Consider the following 17,095-nt stretch of genomic DNA (forward strand, 5'->3'; position numbering starts at 1 on the left):
TTATTTATTGTAGTGGTAGCATTGTTGTTGTTGGCATTGTGAAATAAACACAAAACGATTTTTATCGTTACTCTAAAAAGCCGTACACGTGATATTTTATTAGTGAAAATTGTTTTAAACCATTTTCTTCTAAATGTATTTATAATATGACTGAACCCTTCACGTAGGTTATACATGCGACTTGCAGTACGGTCCAAAGCTAATTTTCAACAAAAGCACTTGAAAAAACAGGGAACTGCCATTGCACGATGGAGGTATTTATCTTTAACTCATCACTTGTGAGTAAAACCAAAACCGAACATTAATCACAAATGTCAATTCAAAATCCAAGACAATCTGAGAGAGATAGAGAGAGGGAGGGAGGGTGAGCGCGAGAGAGAGAAAGAGAGAGAGAGAGAGAATTCAAAAGCACTGACTTCGCGGAAGCGAGCGAGCGGGTGGGGCTTCTGAGGGAACCAGAAATGAGAAGGGAGTCTATTTTTTAGCAGGAAGCATTCAATGTGAAAGTCGACTACAAGGCCTACTTTATTATCTGAAGAAGCAAAATACTGATGTGGCTGCGCAGTCGCTCTACAAATCATCCGTCACATTCGTCTGGCAAGGGGATTTCGGTGACAGCGATGCTAAAGGAACGGTTTAAATAGTTTGTTTTTAACATGCATATTTTATTTCCCTGAGAGGAAATGGGACACCTCGAAGGGCTGCTGTATGTTAATTGTGTTGAATTTAAACAGTTATTCAGCAAGCTACTGTCTTTATTGTAATGACAGTGCACGCAAGACGGAACAGCAAAGATACACTGAACTAGTTCCTTTTCTCGACTCGAAGAATAATGAATAACGCGAAAGATATGTCTCCCGATTTTGTGTTGATGCGCTTGGTTTCTGGAGCCGAAGATGACCGCTTGGACGAGGAGAATGGGAATTTGTCGTCGAGCGGCGGTGTAATGGCTGGTTTCGGGAAAGCGGTCTTGGGTCATCGAGGCAACAACATCAAGAATGGATTTGAATTGGATCTAAATAACACAACAGGCCCAGTGCGCCCGAGTCCCTCCTCGCTGTATAGTTCGCAGCGAGACAGCGGAACCGTAGCACCTGACAGTGGCGTGATGGTGACTCGACCCCCGATGCCTGATCCTCCGCCTCCAGTGGCCCAAGGCTTCCAGCACAGAGCGGGCAGAGGAGCCCGGCCGCAGCTGATGGTCTTTCGGAACATTCTCGGCGACGGGGACGGGATTTTAGAATGCGGACCGGAGCAGCCCGCGGTACAGAGCAGCGAAACCGACGGACAGGATTCTAGCTCAGCCTCTGTCACGACAAGCGGTATCAATAACGGCATAAATTGTAGCGCCGACGTGCAACAGCAGAATCATCTTTCGCAGCGGCCGCCGTGGAATTTTCATCCTCGGGTGAAATCGGACGTAATTGCGGACGGCAGCGAACTGGAAGGCGGCGGAGACGGTGGTCTCTGCCCCCGGCACCGCGTCACGGACCCCGCCGACTGGCCGCCGCTGCTGAGTTTCGGCATTCTAAACCCGCGGTGGGCCTGCACGGCGGGGGAGATCAATCCCCACATCGATGATCCCGTCTTTGACTTGGCGAGAAAATTCGGAGATCTTGGTGTTGACCAGGCCTCCAAAATACTGTTCAAGGACGGGGAGCTGCCGCAATGCCCATGTCAGACAATACTGGCGTCGGCAGCGGCGGGGATGGCTCACGGAGACGACCCGGCCGAGACCAGCGACGCTTTACTCGTGCTGGAGGGACTAGGGACTGAGGAGGTAGACGGTCTGGGCATAAACAATTGCTCGGCAGAGGAACTTAATGACGCTCCTTGTCCGGCGTTCGCGTTGAACGGTAAAGAGGACATGGTGCAGAAAATGACAGAAGCCTTCTCCAGCAGAACTCTCACGGGGCTGGTGAAACAGGCGCAGAGGTTGGCCGGCGAAGGCTGCTCGCCCGCGTACCGTGACCCGCAGGTGTGTTGCCCGCGCACTGACATGCTCAGCCCGAGACCCCTACTCCAAGCCGGCGCAAATCACACCGAGCAGCCCGCCGGGTTCTCATCTCCGGTCGGAGCCTCCCCGAGCGGATCAGCCCAGGACCTCCCCGCTACTGCCCAGAGTAGGACCGCGACCCCGAAGCTACTGGTGGACAGAGCGCCCGTGGGTCTGTCCAGCCGTGGCATCCAGGAAGAGGGCGAGAAGGCCACAAGAGTGTCCGGGAAGTCTCGGAAAGGCTCTTTTAAAATTCGCTTGGGCAAACTCTTCAGAACTAAAAACACCAGCGTCTCAATGAACGTTCTTGACAAGAGACCATCGCTGGCATCGTCCACATCCTCCACAGGTAGTCTGATGGACGTGTGGAGTTCGACAGCCGGGGACCAGGATGCGGGCAGGTAAGACCTTCCATTGTAGGTTATGATGTTTCAACAATTGCTATTCAAACGCTATTTTTTCCCTGTTTGCAGTCTGCTCAACTCTCGTCAATACGGCAATCAATTTTACTTGTACTACTAGCATGCAAAGGATTTGTACACTAACAAATGTAAATATAATAGGCTACCTATAGTATGTTGCAAGCTCAAGTTGTTTATTGAGTTGACTTTATGAACTCTTAGTAATTTTTGGATAGCAGCTACTTATCGCCAGACGTCACGAGGAGGGGGCAAAAACCTCAATTTGCCATAATTTCCGTGGGAGCGGAATTAGTAGGCTAGGCTACTTATCGGTGATGCGGAACTGGGACGGTTTATTTATTTATTTATTTTAATTTTTTAAAGGTGACCCTTCGCCCCTTTTATCTCCGTACAAAACTAGGCTACTGTGGCATGTAATGTGAGACCCGATGCCGATCAGATTGTAGGATATGTGTTTAGACGATAGGAACCTGAATTGAGCAGGTAGGCTACTAAAACTTATGACACGTGCTTTTGTGCGGGTCAGACTGGTGTTCTGGGCGTTTTGCTTACGGAAGCCCGACCCCCGAGCTTACTTTGTGGATGTGGTAGCCTACTGCATCAGCGATTTTTAGTTTAATACTGCACCTGCCACCTCGCCGTTACCCACTCTCCACGTGACATTGCGGTGGAGCTCGCATTTTAAAAGACAATGGTGTAATTTACGAAGTTCCGTCAAGCGGGGGGAAGTGTGCCGAAACCAATGACCCAGTATTTGAGCAATTTCTGTTCTTTTGATTTGACGTATTTTCTCATTCTTGAAACCACAGTTGTCACTTACTTTATAATTTAGGCTACATTTTGTTCCATTCTTGTATGTTGTTATATTCAGTTACAATGCACTGAATATTTTTATGCACATTATAAAGTGAGTCATATATGTAATGTATGTGTATATTAGTTAAATAGGCTATTGCATTTTTATATTTATGTTTGTTCTATATTGTTTTTGTTATATTGTTATTCTGTTTCCTCTTTGTGTGCATTGTTATGTGCAATAGTTAATTATTCATGTTATGCATCACTTATGTGTGAAGTAAGGAATGAAAAATGTTTGGTATCATATTTGTTATGTAAGTAACAAAGTTTTCGGACTGAACTGCAGTTCCCAGTATGCATTGGCACTGCTCCGAATCAGTTCATTCCTGCCATCTCATTTGTTTGAAAAAAACAAAAAAACAAGAGCCATTTCAAAACAGCGGGATTCAAATTATTATTTAAATAATTCGCAGTAAAATTATGTTTTTTTTTTTTACCAACTTTTGGTCGACAGCAGGCTGTCCTCACAATAGCCTAATATTGGGAACAGAAAGGTTGTTATAATTAATGTGCTATTAACAATATAGTAGCCAAGGTGTTGGCATTATCTTGATTAGGGCACAGATCTTTGTATTTTAACAGTATTATATTGTATTGGTCAAACCACTAGATTTTCTGTTCCGTTTTTAGTTCATGTCTTAGGCTTTCTTTATGAATGGCGTTGACTGGAGCAGTGGTTCCCAAACTCGGTCCTGCCCTAACCCCCCCCCCCCCGGATGTATGCTGGTTTTCGTTCCAACCACAATCACAATCCCATAATTTTAACAAGCTGCTAATTTTTCTTAATTAGGTGCTTTTCATGTTTCTAGGGATTATTTACTCTCTTAAGCCATAGGCCTGTTATGTCAGCTTTGCTTTGCATGCCACAAAGAATAAACAATTTCTATGTTGCTACTGTGCTACATTGCACTTATTGTGCTACATTGAACACATGTTTGATTTCTTTAATAATTTTTTCCTGACACTTATTAACACAATGCAAAGGTTTGACTCATTATCATTTTCTTTGTCTTTGAATCTTTCATTATCTTGCAGATGGTTAGTTTTAGTGGCCAGGTGTCCACACTGTCACCAGTTAGGAGCCTATTTATTCACCTCAGCCTTTAATTTGAAATTTTACCTCTGTTTATGCAATTGTTTGCAATATAACACAATAGGCACAATATGAACATGGGAATTTAATTCTTTATGGCATGTTTTGCTATTTCTTTAGACCATGAAAACAAGATAATTGATTTTAATAATGTTCCTGTGAATGTACTGCCAATACTTCTTTCGTATTATTCTTGTTCTAAATATCAGACAAGATTATATGCACACACAAACACTGCTAGCCAACTACACTTGATTACGCTCTTTGGACCTGGGTCCAACAAATTTTTGTTTTGGATTCAAATACTTTTCTACGCTTTACTGATCTTGTGTGGTGTATTGGAACCAGTGAAACCAATGAAACACAAAAAGTGCAAACCCCGCCTCCTGGTCATATTGACAGGCTCTGTTGCACCAGGCAAGATCAATAGAGCACAGAAAAGTATTTGAATACAAAACAAATACGTATTTGACCCAGGTCTGATGCTCATATTAGCTTGTTTGCTCACAATGCAACAAGCAATGAATAAATTTAGCCCCTTCTGTGCCTCTAGTGGCAAAAGAAGCATACTGCAGTTTTGTTTTACAGTAGTGAGATGATGACTGTTCCAAGATTATTGCTTACAAGCATCAAAACAATATGTACCATTACCAAGTTATGGCTTGTATAATTTTAGTGTTTTTATGGCTGTGCATAGTTTTTCATTGCTAAACTGTAATTCATGCACATTATATAAGCCTATTGTATGCATATGTGTGTGTAGTTTGTTATATGGTAATGTATGCTTGTCTATAATTCTTTATGTGTGTTTTTATTGTTGCGTTATTACATCATGGATTGTTATGTAGATATTTTTGTGTATGGCTGTATATTGTTTTTTTCCGTAATGTCTGTATGTGTGCATATTGTTAAATTACTGTATTTATTTAAGCTGATGGTTGTCACTTTCGAGGCTGGGTTTCTTACGTTTTTATTTTATTTTATTTTTCGTCTGCTGATTGGATTATTAATTCCAGGGAAAGATTTCTGCAAAAAAAAAAAAGAAAAAAGAAGTGAGATGGGAAATGCTGTTTTTCTGGGGGGGGGTTTGCTCGCTGGCTTGAGTTCAGAGGACATGTAAGTCAGGTTCTCCCATCTCTGTGTATGGATCTGAGACCCATACGACATGTTCGAGGCTGAAAATGCGCCACTGTCACATCTGTTTAGAAGGACGAAAGCCTCAGGTTCTCTTGGAGGATATTTGTGACCGGCTCTTTGTTCCTGGGGCGGGGGGGGGGGGGAGGAGATGTCCCTTTCAGGCGTTTGCCTTGCTTTTTTGCCTTTTTTTTTTTTTGGTTTTATTTGTTTATTGAAATCCTCCTCGTTCAGCTGCTGCACACGCGGCAGCCGCACTTCCTGGTTTCCGCACGAAAACATAAAGGCGCATGACCTTGCACAAGGACGGCAACGGACAAGAAAACACGAGGACTGAACGACGTGAGATTTAACTGTTGATCTGACAGCTGATCTAAACTGTTGATCTGAGTGTGTGCTGACGAGGCTCAAGTTCAGCCGTGGTCGAGCCTCACGAGAACCTATGGAAGGGTGCTCTTGGTGTGGAGGTTTGCCACCACGTGAAAATGCCTTTCGACAACAGGCCCTGTTTAGGCTCGTATCGGACACAGTTGGCAAATCAGCTGATGCACAGGAGCTTTTGGGTGAACTGCCCCCCGTAAGTTTCCCAAGTGCTGTGCTCGTTGAAGTGCAGTAAAAAGTGCGCACTTGGGCTGCTGGGTGAGCCACCCTGTTAAAGCGCTGTTCTGGTGTGCAGATGGACCCCACAGTCTCAAAGCCATGACTGCCATTGTGTGCTAGTGAAGGATGTGCGTGCCTGCACACCCTGTGGAAGGTGGAAGTTGTGGTTAAGTGTGCTGATTGTACATATTTGAAATAGAACATCCTAAGTGGGTGGTGGGGGTGGGGGCGGGGGCGGGGGCGGGAGTGGGAGTGGGAAGCATTTAAAAACAGAAGTGTGTAGTTCATGATAAAATAGAAATGAAAACATAATTTGCACAATTCATACAGTGATGTCCATAATAGTTGGGCATAAGGCACATTTTTCCCCTTGATTTGGCTCTGCAGTTTTTGATTACGTATAAAAAGGGCTGTGATTCCTACGTGGCAAAAACCCTAAAATGTGTTAAAATACCCTTAAATAAAAGCAGAGAACATGCCCTTTAACCACGTGTGATTACGAATGTAAAACTGTGGCATGCAGAGCCAAGTCAAGAAAAAAAAATGTGAAGTCTTTGTCCCTCCCGTGTTGTTGGTCGAACTGCTGTAAAAAGGAGAAAAGTGGAATCTCGCTGCCACGGAATGCTCGGATCCTCTTCCCCGTGGAAGGGGATGGCTTTTTTCCCCAGAGGCATGGCGTCCTTTTCCGTGCACAACGTTCCCAGGGTCCGAACATTCCGGGGGTCGGGTCGAGCAGTTCGCTCAGCGATGTTTTTTGCGCTCCCGGGAAATATGGATGCTACGGCGCTGAGAAGCTGGAGCGCGATGGCGATGATGTAATTACGCGATGATTCATGTGGACGTCCTTGCCTCTCTCTCTTCCGCAGTTCCCAGCCGAGCCGGACCCACAGTGCCTTCTCCCCGGGTCCGTTCAGTCCCGTCTTCACCGGTAAGGAGCGCGTCTGTGCAGCGTGACTGTGTGTGCGTGTCACTGTGTGTGTGCGCGGCTGTGCGTGCACTTCCTGCAAGTTTGTGCATGCTCCTGTCAGCGTGCCTTTGTGTGTGGGTGCGTGCGTGTGTACGTGCGTGTTGTATGTTTGTGAATTTGGGTGCAAGTGTTCGCATTCACGCGTGTGTGTGCGTGGGCGTGTGCGTGCATGTGTGTGTGCATGCAGGGGGGCACATTTTCTTGTTTTTTTTTTTTTTTTTCCCCCTGCACAAATAATCTCTACATCTGTCCTCGATGCGGAGCGTCGTATTGGCTGCGTGGTATCTGACATCGCGTGGGTTTCCGTGCACGCTTCATTGTCGGTCCACAGTCCACAGACACGGCGGCTCTAAAAGCCTTGAGATGTACCGCGCTTCTCGAACACGTTGTGAGGAGTTGGGGTTCTCAGTCGCTCGGCGTAACCCAGGAGATGCGTGACACGGTTTCCGTGTTTTAACTGCAATTCTTCATTAACAAATAAAGTGCCAAGATTTGCACGCTGTAAGTCCAGCATGAGCTCAGCCAGCAGAACGCACACAGAACACAAAATGACAGGCCAGCTTTCTGCTTGGTGCTCGCTCTAATCCATGTTTCTGGGACAAAGCCATCCAGCTATGTCACATTATATATGCTGAACGTTGCAAGCTGTTAAACAGTGTGACGTTGTACAAATGTCTGGGTAGCTCTGTTTGTTTGTCTTAGAAGAATGTAAAATATAATAAACTGCATATCGAGCGAAAGCTTGTCATTTTTTGGGCACAAAATGTTGTTTTTAACCAAAGTATAGGCTGGTGTGAACAGTCACACATAGGAACTGGGGAACTTCCTGTAGAAAGAGGAAATGCGTAAGGATGTTCCTCAAAAAGAAATGTGGACTTAAGGTGCTTGCCGTCCAAAATCACTGTGTAATTTGTTTGCGAATACGCTTCTGGCATGATGGCCAGGATTTGAATGGCTCTAGTTTGGTCTGATTTGACATGCCGATGTGGAACTCTGCTGGTACGTAGAATAGCTCTCAAAGTTCATCTGTGAGTGTGTGAGTTTCCGTTCTGTCGGTGTATGAAAGTTAAAGTGTTCCATGAGTGTGTGTTGAAATCCTGTTGGGTGTATGTGCAAGCTTTCAAAATCGTTGTGTGTGTGTGTGTGTGTGTGTTTTGCAGTTCTTGTTGATATTTGTAAAAGCATTATAAATTGTTCCAACACGTACAACAAAAATAAGAGCTGAAATTAAGTGTGACTGATATTTCAACATTTGGAGGACGATCCAAGATCTGAGATCTTCAGAGTCTTCAGAAAAACAAGACGTTGAAACGTCAGTCACGCAGTTTTATTAACAGTGTTACATTTCATGAGTTTTGGGTGCTCCAGCTTTCCTTACTTTGGAATTGTCACTGTGGAGAAGTCTGGGTTGGGATCCTTTCTCCTTCACGGTGGAGTGTCCTGTCTGTGAAGCACCTGATTGGTCCTTTTTATTCACTGGGTTGAAGTGTGTTTGTTGTTTTGTGTTTCTGTTTTACCCTGTGCTGTGCATTCTGAAATGTTTCGCGTGGACAAGCGTTTGAATGCCCTAGGTATACGTGAAACCATTTTCGAAGTGTTCAGTGTGAATGTGTGTTTGAATGCTGTGGGTGCTCTGGGTGTATGCGAAACAATTTTTAATTGTTGTACGTACAGGTATGTTTGAATACTCTGTGTATATGTGAATCCATTTTAAATTGTTCAGTGTGAATGTGTGCTTGAACGCTCTGTGTAAAGTGAAAATGAAATGAAAATGTGAAAAGGCTCTGCATTGTTGCGTTGACTGTGTACTGACGTTCTGCTCTTGTGTCCTGTTGAGAATGTACCCGAGGCAGTTTCCCTCTGCAGCTGCTGATAGTGGGTAGATGTGTATTTTGGTAATGCGGTGTTTATGAGCTGTAATATTCCTAAGTGAATACACCTGCGCATGTACTCCAGTTGCACGGTCACAGGAAAATGCTACAATGGCGGATTTCCATTTTTCGATTTACTTGGGTTGTGAGAATCTTTTGGAGAACACTTTCTTTTCTGCAGAACAGTTGCTTACACTGCAAAAAAAAAAAAAAAAAAGTCTACCTTATGTGTTTTAGTCTTGTAATGAGACTGTAGATCTCTCTTTCCTCGCAAGTAGAAAATATTAGCTTGTTTTAAGTTACTGTTTGCCTGACAAGTGAAATTGCTTTTAGCCCATTGGCAAATCTTGAAATGAGTCTCACCTCACTGGCAATATTTTTGTCTTCTGTTGCAAGAAAAAAGCAGCTAATGGAAATAAGGCATTAAGTCTAAATGTAAGACTGAAATGCTTGAGATTGACTTTTTTTTTTTTTTGCTTGGTTTCTGCAGTGTGTACTGGCTCGGTTTCGTCCTGTTGAGATGCTGGCTCTCAGTGTGTGAACGTGCCCCCACGGGCGGCGCTCAGTCCTGGCCACAGCTCCACAGCGCCGGTCCTCTCATTAACCCCACAGCGGGCGTGTCCCACCACCATTATACAAACTGGACCCTCCAAATTGCTACAAATAAATAAATTAAATTGGGCTCAATAAACAAAATGTAAAAAAAAAAAGAGATTTGCAGATTTGTAGTTCTGAGACCGGTGATTATGATGGCCGATTTACAGAGGGGAGGGGAGGGGGGGGGGCTTGGTGGTTGGGGAGAGGCCAGTGGGTGTGGCCCACGCTGTAACTCGCACACTGAGAGCAGTCTCTTTCTCTCTCATTTCTCCTGTCTCTCTGTTTTTACGCTTTTTTCCCTCTCTCTCTCTCCCTCCCTCTCTCTCTCTCTCTCTCCTCTCACCGTCTCTTCCTCCAGGTGAGACGGTGTCCCTGGTGGACGTGGACATTTCTCGTAGGGGGGGGGTGAACTCTCCGCACCCCCCCACGCCTCCGCCCCCTCCCAGACGGAGCCTCAGTCTGCTAGGTACTTTTCTTTTTCTCTTTCTCTTTCTCTTTCTCTTCATCCCTCTGTTTTTCAACCTGCGGGCACGGCGTGCAAAAACTCTGCGCTCTCACCGGTACCTCGGGGGCCCGTCATATCTGCAGCCGATTGGATTAATTGCGAACTGAATCCCTGAAAGCTGATTGGACGGTTTTACGTTTTGTTGTTTTTTTTTTTGCCCCCAGTACTCGGTGTGCTCTGTACCGTCTCCGTTCCGCTGGGTGTAACAGATTAGCTTCTCTGCGCAGGCTGCTCTCCTGCTTACTGGAGGAGCGTCCCGGAGTTTTCCGTCCCTGCTTTGGCTCTGAGTTTGCCGGAAAGGTGCCGTTCCTGTTTGGCTGCATGCAAGCTCTGTCCTTAGCCGTCCTCTTCCGCCTGTTCCAGTGTAGCGCCATTAGCATTCCTGTGTAGCGGTTTTCACGGCATTGGACGCTGTCAGTCAGTCCCTGGATGCTTCAGAAAGAGCAAATATAGCAAAGATTTCATTTGCATAAACAGGGACTCGGAATGCATTGATATTTTCAGGTTCTGGCCACTTGAGGACGGATACTGTTGATGAGCTGCCTCAGAGCATTGGACAACATGCTCTTTAGGTCTGTGTGTGCGCGCGTGTGTGGGCGTGTGTGTGTGCGTGTGCATGTGTGCATGTGTGTGTGCGTGTGCATGTGTGTGTGTGTGTGTTTGTGTGTGTGTGTGTGTGTGTGGGCGGGCAGGCGGTTCTTCATGAACACAGTTATGAAGGTAGCTCTGAAAGGGTTCGAAAAGGCCAGTATGAAAGACAATACAGGTAACCGAATGAGGGATTACTGATGACAACACCACCACATTCAGCATCATGCAAATGAAGTCAATATCATTAGAGCAAGAAGAAGAGGATTATGCATTATTGGTTGTATGCAAATGCTTTTATTTGGTTCTCTGGTAATGACTTGCATGAATAATATTTCCACATAGTTTAATTTAAAAAAATTATGATGATGATGTCTGTGACAGGGATTGGTAAAAAAAAAAAAAAAGAAGCACTTTTTTCCATTTTGGGTGAAGGAGTTTTTTTGATGCTTCATGATATGAAATCACACATTTTTGCGAATATATTTCTGCATCTGAACCCAAAACTGGCTGTTCGTGAAGCGTGGGTGTTCCTGTCGATCGAAGGCCTCCAGGGTCGGTTCAAAGCGTTGTGCAGGCTTTTCTACAACCAGTAACTCTCTGAAAAAAAGGCTTGTATAGCCTAACAAGTTCAGTGGAAATTGTTTCTTTTAAAAAAATGTTTTTTAACTTGAAAACTAATGTAGGTAACATGAAAACAAACATTCACAGCTTGAAACTTGCCCTTTTCAAACGGGTCTGCTATATATTTGAGGGCGCTAATATCTGAAAGCAACTGAAACAAAAGTCAGGTGATATGACATCACGTTGTGCTGCTGGTTCCACTCTTCTCACCGACTTGGCTGCATGAATCCTCGCACCTGGAGCCACTGGCTGGCTGTTAGGCCTACTAAAGCATCACAACTGCTATCCACCGTACGCCGGTTATACGCTTCTCTTCATAATTATCACCTGGAAGTTTGAGGAAAGTGAGTAAGCTTTGGTTGTAATACCAACAGGTGTGGCCATGGTTACTGCTAGCAGAGTTTTTAAGTGGTCATAACTTGATGAATTTGTCTTGCTGTGGTGACTGAGGCCAATTATCAATAGGGGTGAAATTTCTGCATATAGCCTCTAAGTCAGGGCTTCCACAAACCTCTTCCTGGAAATTTTTCGTCTTGTAGGTTTTCGTTCCAACCCTAATTTGACACACCTGATTCTACTAATTAGCAGCCCAACAAGAAGCTCTAGCTGTTGAGTGAGGCGTGCTTTGTTAGGGTTGGAGTGAAAACCTACAGGACGGTAGATCTCTCACTGTTGACTGAGGTGTGCTTTGTTAGGGTTGGAGTGAAAACCTACAGGACGGTAGATCTCTAGCTGTTGAGTGAGGTTCTCTTTGTTAGGGTTGGACTGAAAGCCTACAGGACGGTAGATCTCTAGCTGTTGAGTGAGGTTCTCTTTGTTAGGGTTGGACTGAAAGCCTACAGGACGGTAGATCTCTAGCTGTTGAGTGAGGTTCTCTTTGTTAGGGTTGGACTGAAAGCCTACAGGATGGTAGATCTCTAGCTGTTGAGTGAGGTGTGCTTTGTTAGGGTTGGAGTGAAAACTTACAGGATAGTAGATCTCTAGTTGTTGAATGAGGTGTGCTTTGTTAGGGTTGGACTGAAAGCCTACAGGATGGTAGATCTCTAGCTGTTGAGTGAGGTGTGCTTTGTTAGGGTTGCAGTGAAAACCTACAGGACGGTAGATCTCTAGCTGTTGAGTGAGGTGTGCTTTGTTAGGGTTGCAGTGAAAACCTACAGGACGGTAGATCTCCATGAGAAGGATTGGACAGCCCTGCTGCTGTAAGCCCTTTCCTCTCCGAACAGCGGAGTTTATAGGAAACTCCATTCATGCTGTGTTTAAAAACACCGTTGCAGCCCTGCACCGTAGCATCCAATGAGGCCGGCGCGCTGTGCGGTTAGAGCACAGCCGCACCGGGAGGCCTTGGCTGCGTGAGCACTTCGGCGCTCGCTCCTGCGCCTACCCCGTTATCCTGCACGCCGTGTAATAGGGCGGGTTGACTCGTGACATCACCCGTGCGTCATGGCAACAAACATCCCCACTGCTGACAGCAGTGTTGTGGGTTTTCTTTTTTCTTTTTCTTTTTTTTTTTCTTTTTTCTCAGCGGTGGTGGTCGTTGGGTAAAGGCGCTGCTGTTCTCCGGAACTTTTTTTTTTTTTTTGTTTGTTTTTTTTTTTTATAAACATGCAGGTGCAGGTACGAGATTAACGAGGAATGACGAGTGCGAGCGTGCGCCATGCGTGACATCATCGACGCCCTCGATGGCGTTGGCTCGCGCGCGTGACGCCTCTGCTTTTGGCTTGATAATGGTTACGGCTCCTGCTCACAGCCCCTGTTCTTTCTGACACCAGCAAGCAGGAAGGCCAAGCCGGTAGATGTGATGTCAGAAACTTAATAAGCACCCTGACATTTATTCTCCCCCCCCACCCCCCCACCCAATCTCTTTTCTGTCCCTTCTGCGGGTTCTCTCTGAATGCACCTCCTCTGTTTGGGGTTAGGATGGACCTGCTTAATGCTGCAGACCTATTAGGGCGAAACGGACCCGGGCATTATGGCTGCCTGCTAATTACCGGTTGAGTTGTCCCCCCCCCCCCCCGCCCCCCTGTTGTAATTTCTGCACACCAGCCCTATAATCAGATACGCGACGGCAGCATCAGCTCCTTTTCAGAGACCTGCATCATCTCGCCTCCCTTTCCTGGGCTCGGATCTGCTGGCGTCTGTGTGCCGCTTGGCGTGCACGCGCGCGTGTGTGTGTGTGTGTGTGTGTGTGTGTGTGTGTGTGTGTGTGTGTGTGTGTGTGTGTTTTGCACCTGGTGCTGCTATATTCGGTGTGGTTTGATTCCGAGATTACAGCTGTCTGCCTACACAGCTACACAGCCTCTCCACAGGCTGAGCGCGTCTCTGACCTAGAAAGGCTGTGCTCTCCGCTCTGAGCAGGAAGGAAAGCCACTTTGTGCCACGCTTAATTGTGCTCCCTTGTACTGCTTTGTGCCACGCTTAATTGTGCTCCCATGAAAGACCACAAAATATATACATTTAACTGCTTTATATATATATATATATATATATATATCTATATATATATAATTAAATATGTAATATATAAGTGGGTGGCACGGTGGTGCAGTGGGTAGCACCATCACCTCACAGCAAGAAGATCCTGGGTTTGAATCCCAGCCTGAGCCTTTCTGTCTGGAGTTTGCTGTTCTGTCCGTGTCCATGTGGGTTTCCTCCGGGTACTCCGGTTTCCTCCCACGGCACAAGGACATGCAGGTTAGGCTAATCGGAGACTCTAAATTTCCCATTGGTATGAGTGTGTGAGTGAATCGTGAGTGGATGGTGTGTGTGCCCTGTGATAGATTGGCGGCCTGTCCAGGGTGTATTCCTGCCTCTCTCCCAATGCATGCTGGGTTAGGCACCGGCACCCCGCCCCCCCCCCCCCCCCCCGGACGGCCCTGCTCAGGGTATGCAGGTATAGATAATGGATGGACCCTGCCCAGGATAAGCAGGTAGAGATAATGGATGGATGGATATATAAAGGTGTACAAGTATATTGCTGTATAAATAATGAAATATTACAATGCTGACATTTCAGTGTTGTCCTGCATGTTACCGATACAACGTTAGCTGGTTACATTTGCGTGTACCAGAAAACCAGTTACAGTTTACACTGTCTCTCATTTCTGGACTTAAACGTGTTGAATAAAATGCGCTGGGCCAGAGTAATGGTGTCATTGCGTATGAAAGCCATCACTGGTAGATCTCTCCCCTCTTCAACTCACCACAGGTTTGTGGTTATGTTTTTTGCACGTTAGAAAAGGGAGGTACCGTTTCCTGTTTTGACCCTCTGTAGCTGACCGCTTTTGGGGGGTGCAGATTGTTGAAAGCGCCTTAAAATTTTAAGCGAGTTAAAAAAAAAAAAAATTTTTTTTTTAATAATTACGAAAGAAAAAGGAAAAATGTGCTGGAAATGAGAACACCGCTGTTCCCTTTTTTAGCTCTGTGCTGCCGCTCACGTGGTTTTCACGAATTTTCATCAGCATTTTCCGATCCTGCTTGTGTCACTGTGAGCGGTGCCGCCTCAGATTCCAACGCTGTCCGTCAGCCGAGCTGAAATCCCCTTCCATTTCACCCGGAAAGACCGCGAGAGACGCGTTACTCTTTTCACATTTAAGATTCTGTTTCATTTTAAAACATTTTAAATGTGGCTTAAGTGAGAACCGCTGCACGCTGCTTTGCAATGTAGTCTAACGGGGGTCCAGGCAAACGAACCTCAAAAGGCCTTCTGAATGTGGTTTTCCACCAAATAAAAGCTCAATTTGCATATACAAAAGTATTTCATAGATATCCGTGAGCCGCTATTGCTCCAAATTTGAATAATATTGTTAATTAGAGTGTGTTGGTGGAGTAGGGTTCTCTGCAGTAACTTCCTCGGGGGGCGTGTGTCCGCTTGCCGCAGTTCTCACTGAGAACAACGTATGCTTCCACTAAGAAAAAAAAAAGTAGTCCCGTCAACAGGAACACAAAATGGCTGGTAATGGACTGGATGGAAAAATTAGGTAAATGAGCGTGCCCCCCTCAGGCCGTGCGGTTATTGTTTTGAGGGAGGTTATTTTACGGGCGTGTCGAGGGTCGTTTGCGAGGCCCCATTAGACGGTGCTTTCCAAGTGGAGTGGAGCGGTTCTCGGGGTGAGCGAAGCTCCACAAGGAAGGATGTGACACAATGATCATTAACCGATCAGCATGGCGGAGAATGGTTTGGGGGGGGAGAAATGGGTCCAAGTCGGAAAAAAAAAAAAAAACCTAATTAGCCTTTAGCTTACGGGGCTCATCCTGTTTCGTGCTGAGCTGACGGACTCATCCTGCGCTGTACTGACTTACAGGGCTAAAGCTTGCGCTGCACACAAAAAAAAAAGAAAAAAAAGTTGTGGATGGAAATAATTTTTCAGCAGTCATGAAAACCGCGTTTACAGTTATCGTCAGCCCAAATGTCAGAGGTCTTGCGGGATATCGAGGACAAAAGTTCTCAAAGAAAAAATTAGAGATGCGTTCAAAACCACGGCTGCTGCGGGGTGGGTTCCGGGAAATCGGTGTGTCATTTTGGGCGCGGGCTTGTGAGTAAGCGCGGTCAGAATGTGTTCCCCTCGGGTGTGTCCCGCGAGCACGGGAGGCGTCCCGCCGTTGGCCTGCTGCTGCGGCGGTCGCTGGTCGCGCGGAAACGGTTGCGGTAGCGGTTGCAGCCCCCAGTGGCAGGGCTTCGCCTTGAATTTGGCGGTTGCTGGTTGCGCGGAAACAGTAGCGTTAGCTGTAGCGGTTGTAGCTGCCCCGCCCCCCCCTCCCCCCCCCCCGCGTGGCAGCGCTCCAACCTCTTGCCCTCTGCTCTGTTCCAGATGACTTTGGGGGGCCGCAGCAGCCCGGCTCTTTCCTAGCGCGGGTTGTGGGGGCGTCGCTGCAGTCCCTGCCCCTCCCCCCCCTCCCCTCCCATTCCACAATCCAGCACAGCCTCAGCCTCAATGGTAAGATCACAGCTGGGTGGAGGGGCAGTAGAGAGGCAGTTATGGATCATGGTAGAGGGGCAGTAGAGAGGCAGTTATGGATCATGGTAGAGGGGCAGTAGGAGGCAGTAGAAGGATAGTTGAGAGGTGGTAGGGGGCAGTTATGAAGGGCAGTAGAGGGCCAGTAGAAGGGCAATAAGGGGCAGTTATGGAGCGTAGTAGAGGGGCAGATGATCAGTAGCAGAGTGGCAGTAGGGGGCAGTAAGAGGGGCAGTGGAGGGGCAGTTGGGATGCAGTTTTGGAGGCATTGAGGGGTAGTAGAAGGGTACAGTAGTAAGGGGAATTACAGGGTGGGATGCAGTGGGGGGTGGGGGGTAAAGGGTGAAATAGAAAGCAGATTGGACAGTAGGAGACAGTGTCGGTTGTGGACACACCAGGGACTGGTAAAGCTAGAGGAATTTTTTTCATTTATTTGTATTTTTTCGTAACAGAGGGCATGTAATGCATAGAGTGTCATCTGTCCCTGTCCAATAATGGAAGTCATTTTTGATTCTACATTTTTTTTTTGTTTGTTTTTTGGTTTGACTTCTGAGTGACGGCTGCCATCACAGTTTTCACCATTGTCTTCATTGTTGTCAGTCCTGATCATCGTGGTCACTGTTGCCATGATCACCATTACCGTAATCCTTGCCATAATCATTACATAGGGCAAAATCACCTGCACAAATCTGGTCTTTCCTAGAGAATGAATTGCAATACTTATATTAATACTAATAAGTGGGATTGTTTTGCCCTGAATAATAGTGTAGATGTACAGGGTTCTTATTAAATGAATTAGGTAAATAAATTAATATAGGTATTCTGACGTATAACAAAATATAGCCTATTGAATGCCCTTTTCAGGGTAAGAAAAATGTGTCTGTTCTG

At 46.1% G+C, this 17,095-nt stretch overlaps 1 protein-coding gene across 4 annotated transcripts in view; it reads left to right on the plus strand.

Annotated features, from left to right (window-relative positions):
* The first annotated feature begins 406 nt into the window (after positions 1 to 406).
* Positions 407 to 17,095, plus strand: part of socs7 (suppressor of cytokine signaling 7) — a 25,869-nt gene continuing 9,180 nt past the window's right edge. The window contains exons 1-4 of one of the 4 annotated variants that reach the window (XM_035397775.1): positions 407 to 2,397; positions 6,970 to 7,031; positions 9,897 to 10,004; positions 16,064 to 16,189. In XM_035397775.1, the coding sequence (XP_035253666.1) occupies positions 833 to 2,397; positions 6,970 to 7,031; positions 9,897 to 10,004; positions 16,064 to 16,189 (1,861 nt within the window). In that variant the 5' untranslated portion in view covers positions 407 to 832. The remainder of the gene's footprint in view (positions 2,398 to 6,969; positions 7,032 to 9,896; positions 10,005 to 16,063; positions 16,190 to 17,095) is intronic. The other 3 variants (XM_035397777.1, XM_035397776.1, XM_035397778.1) reach the window with 3 other exon arrangements.

The sequence above is a fragment of the Anguilla anguilla genome, chromosome 17, assembly GCF_013347855.1.
Source record: "Anguilla anguilla isolate fAngAng1 chromosome 17, fAngAng1.pri, whole genome shotgun sequence".
In the NCBI taxonomy this organism is placed as follows: Eukaryota; Metazoa; Chordata; class Actinopteri; order Anguilliformes; family Anguillidae; genus Anguilla; species Anguilla anguilla.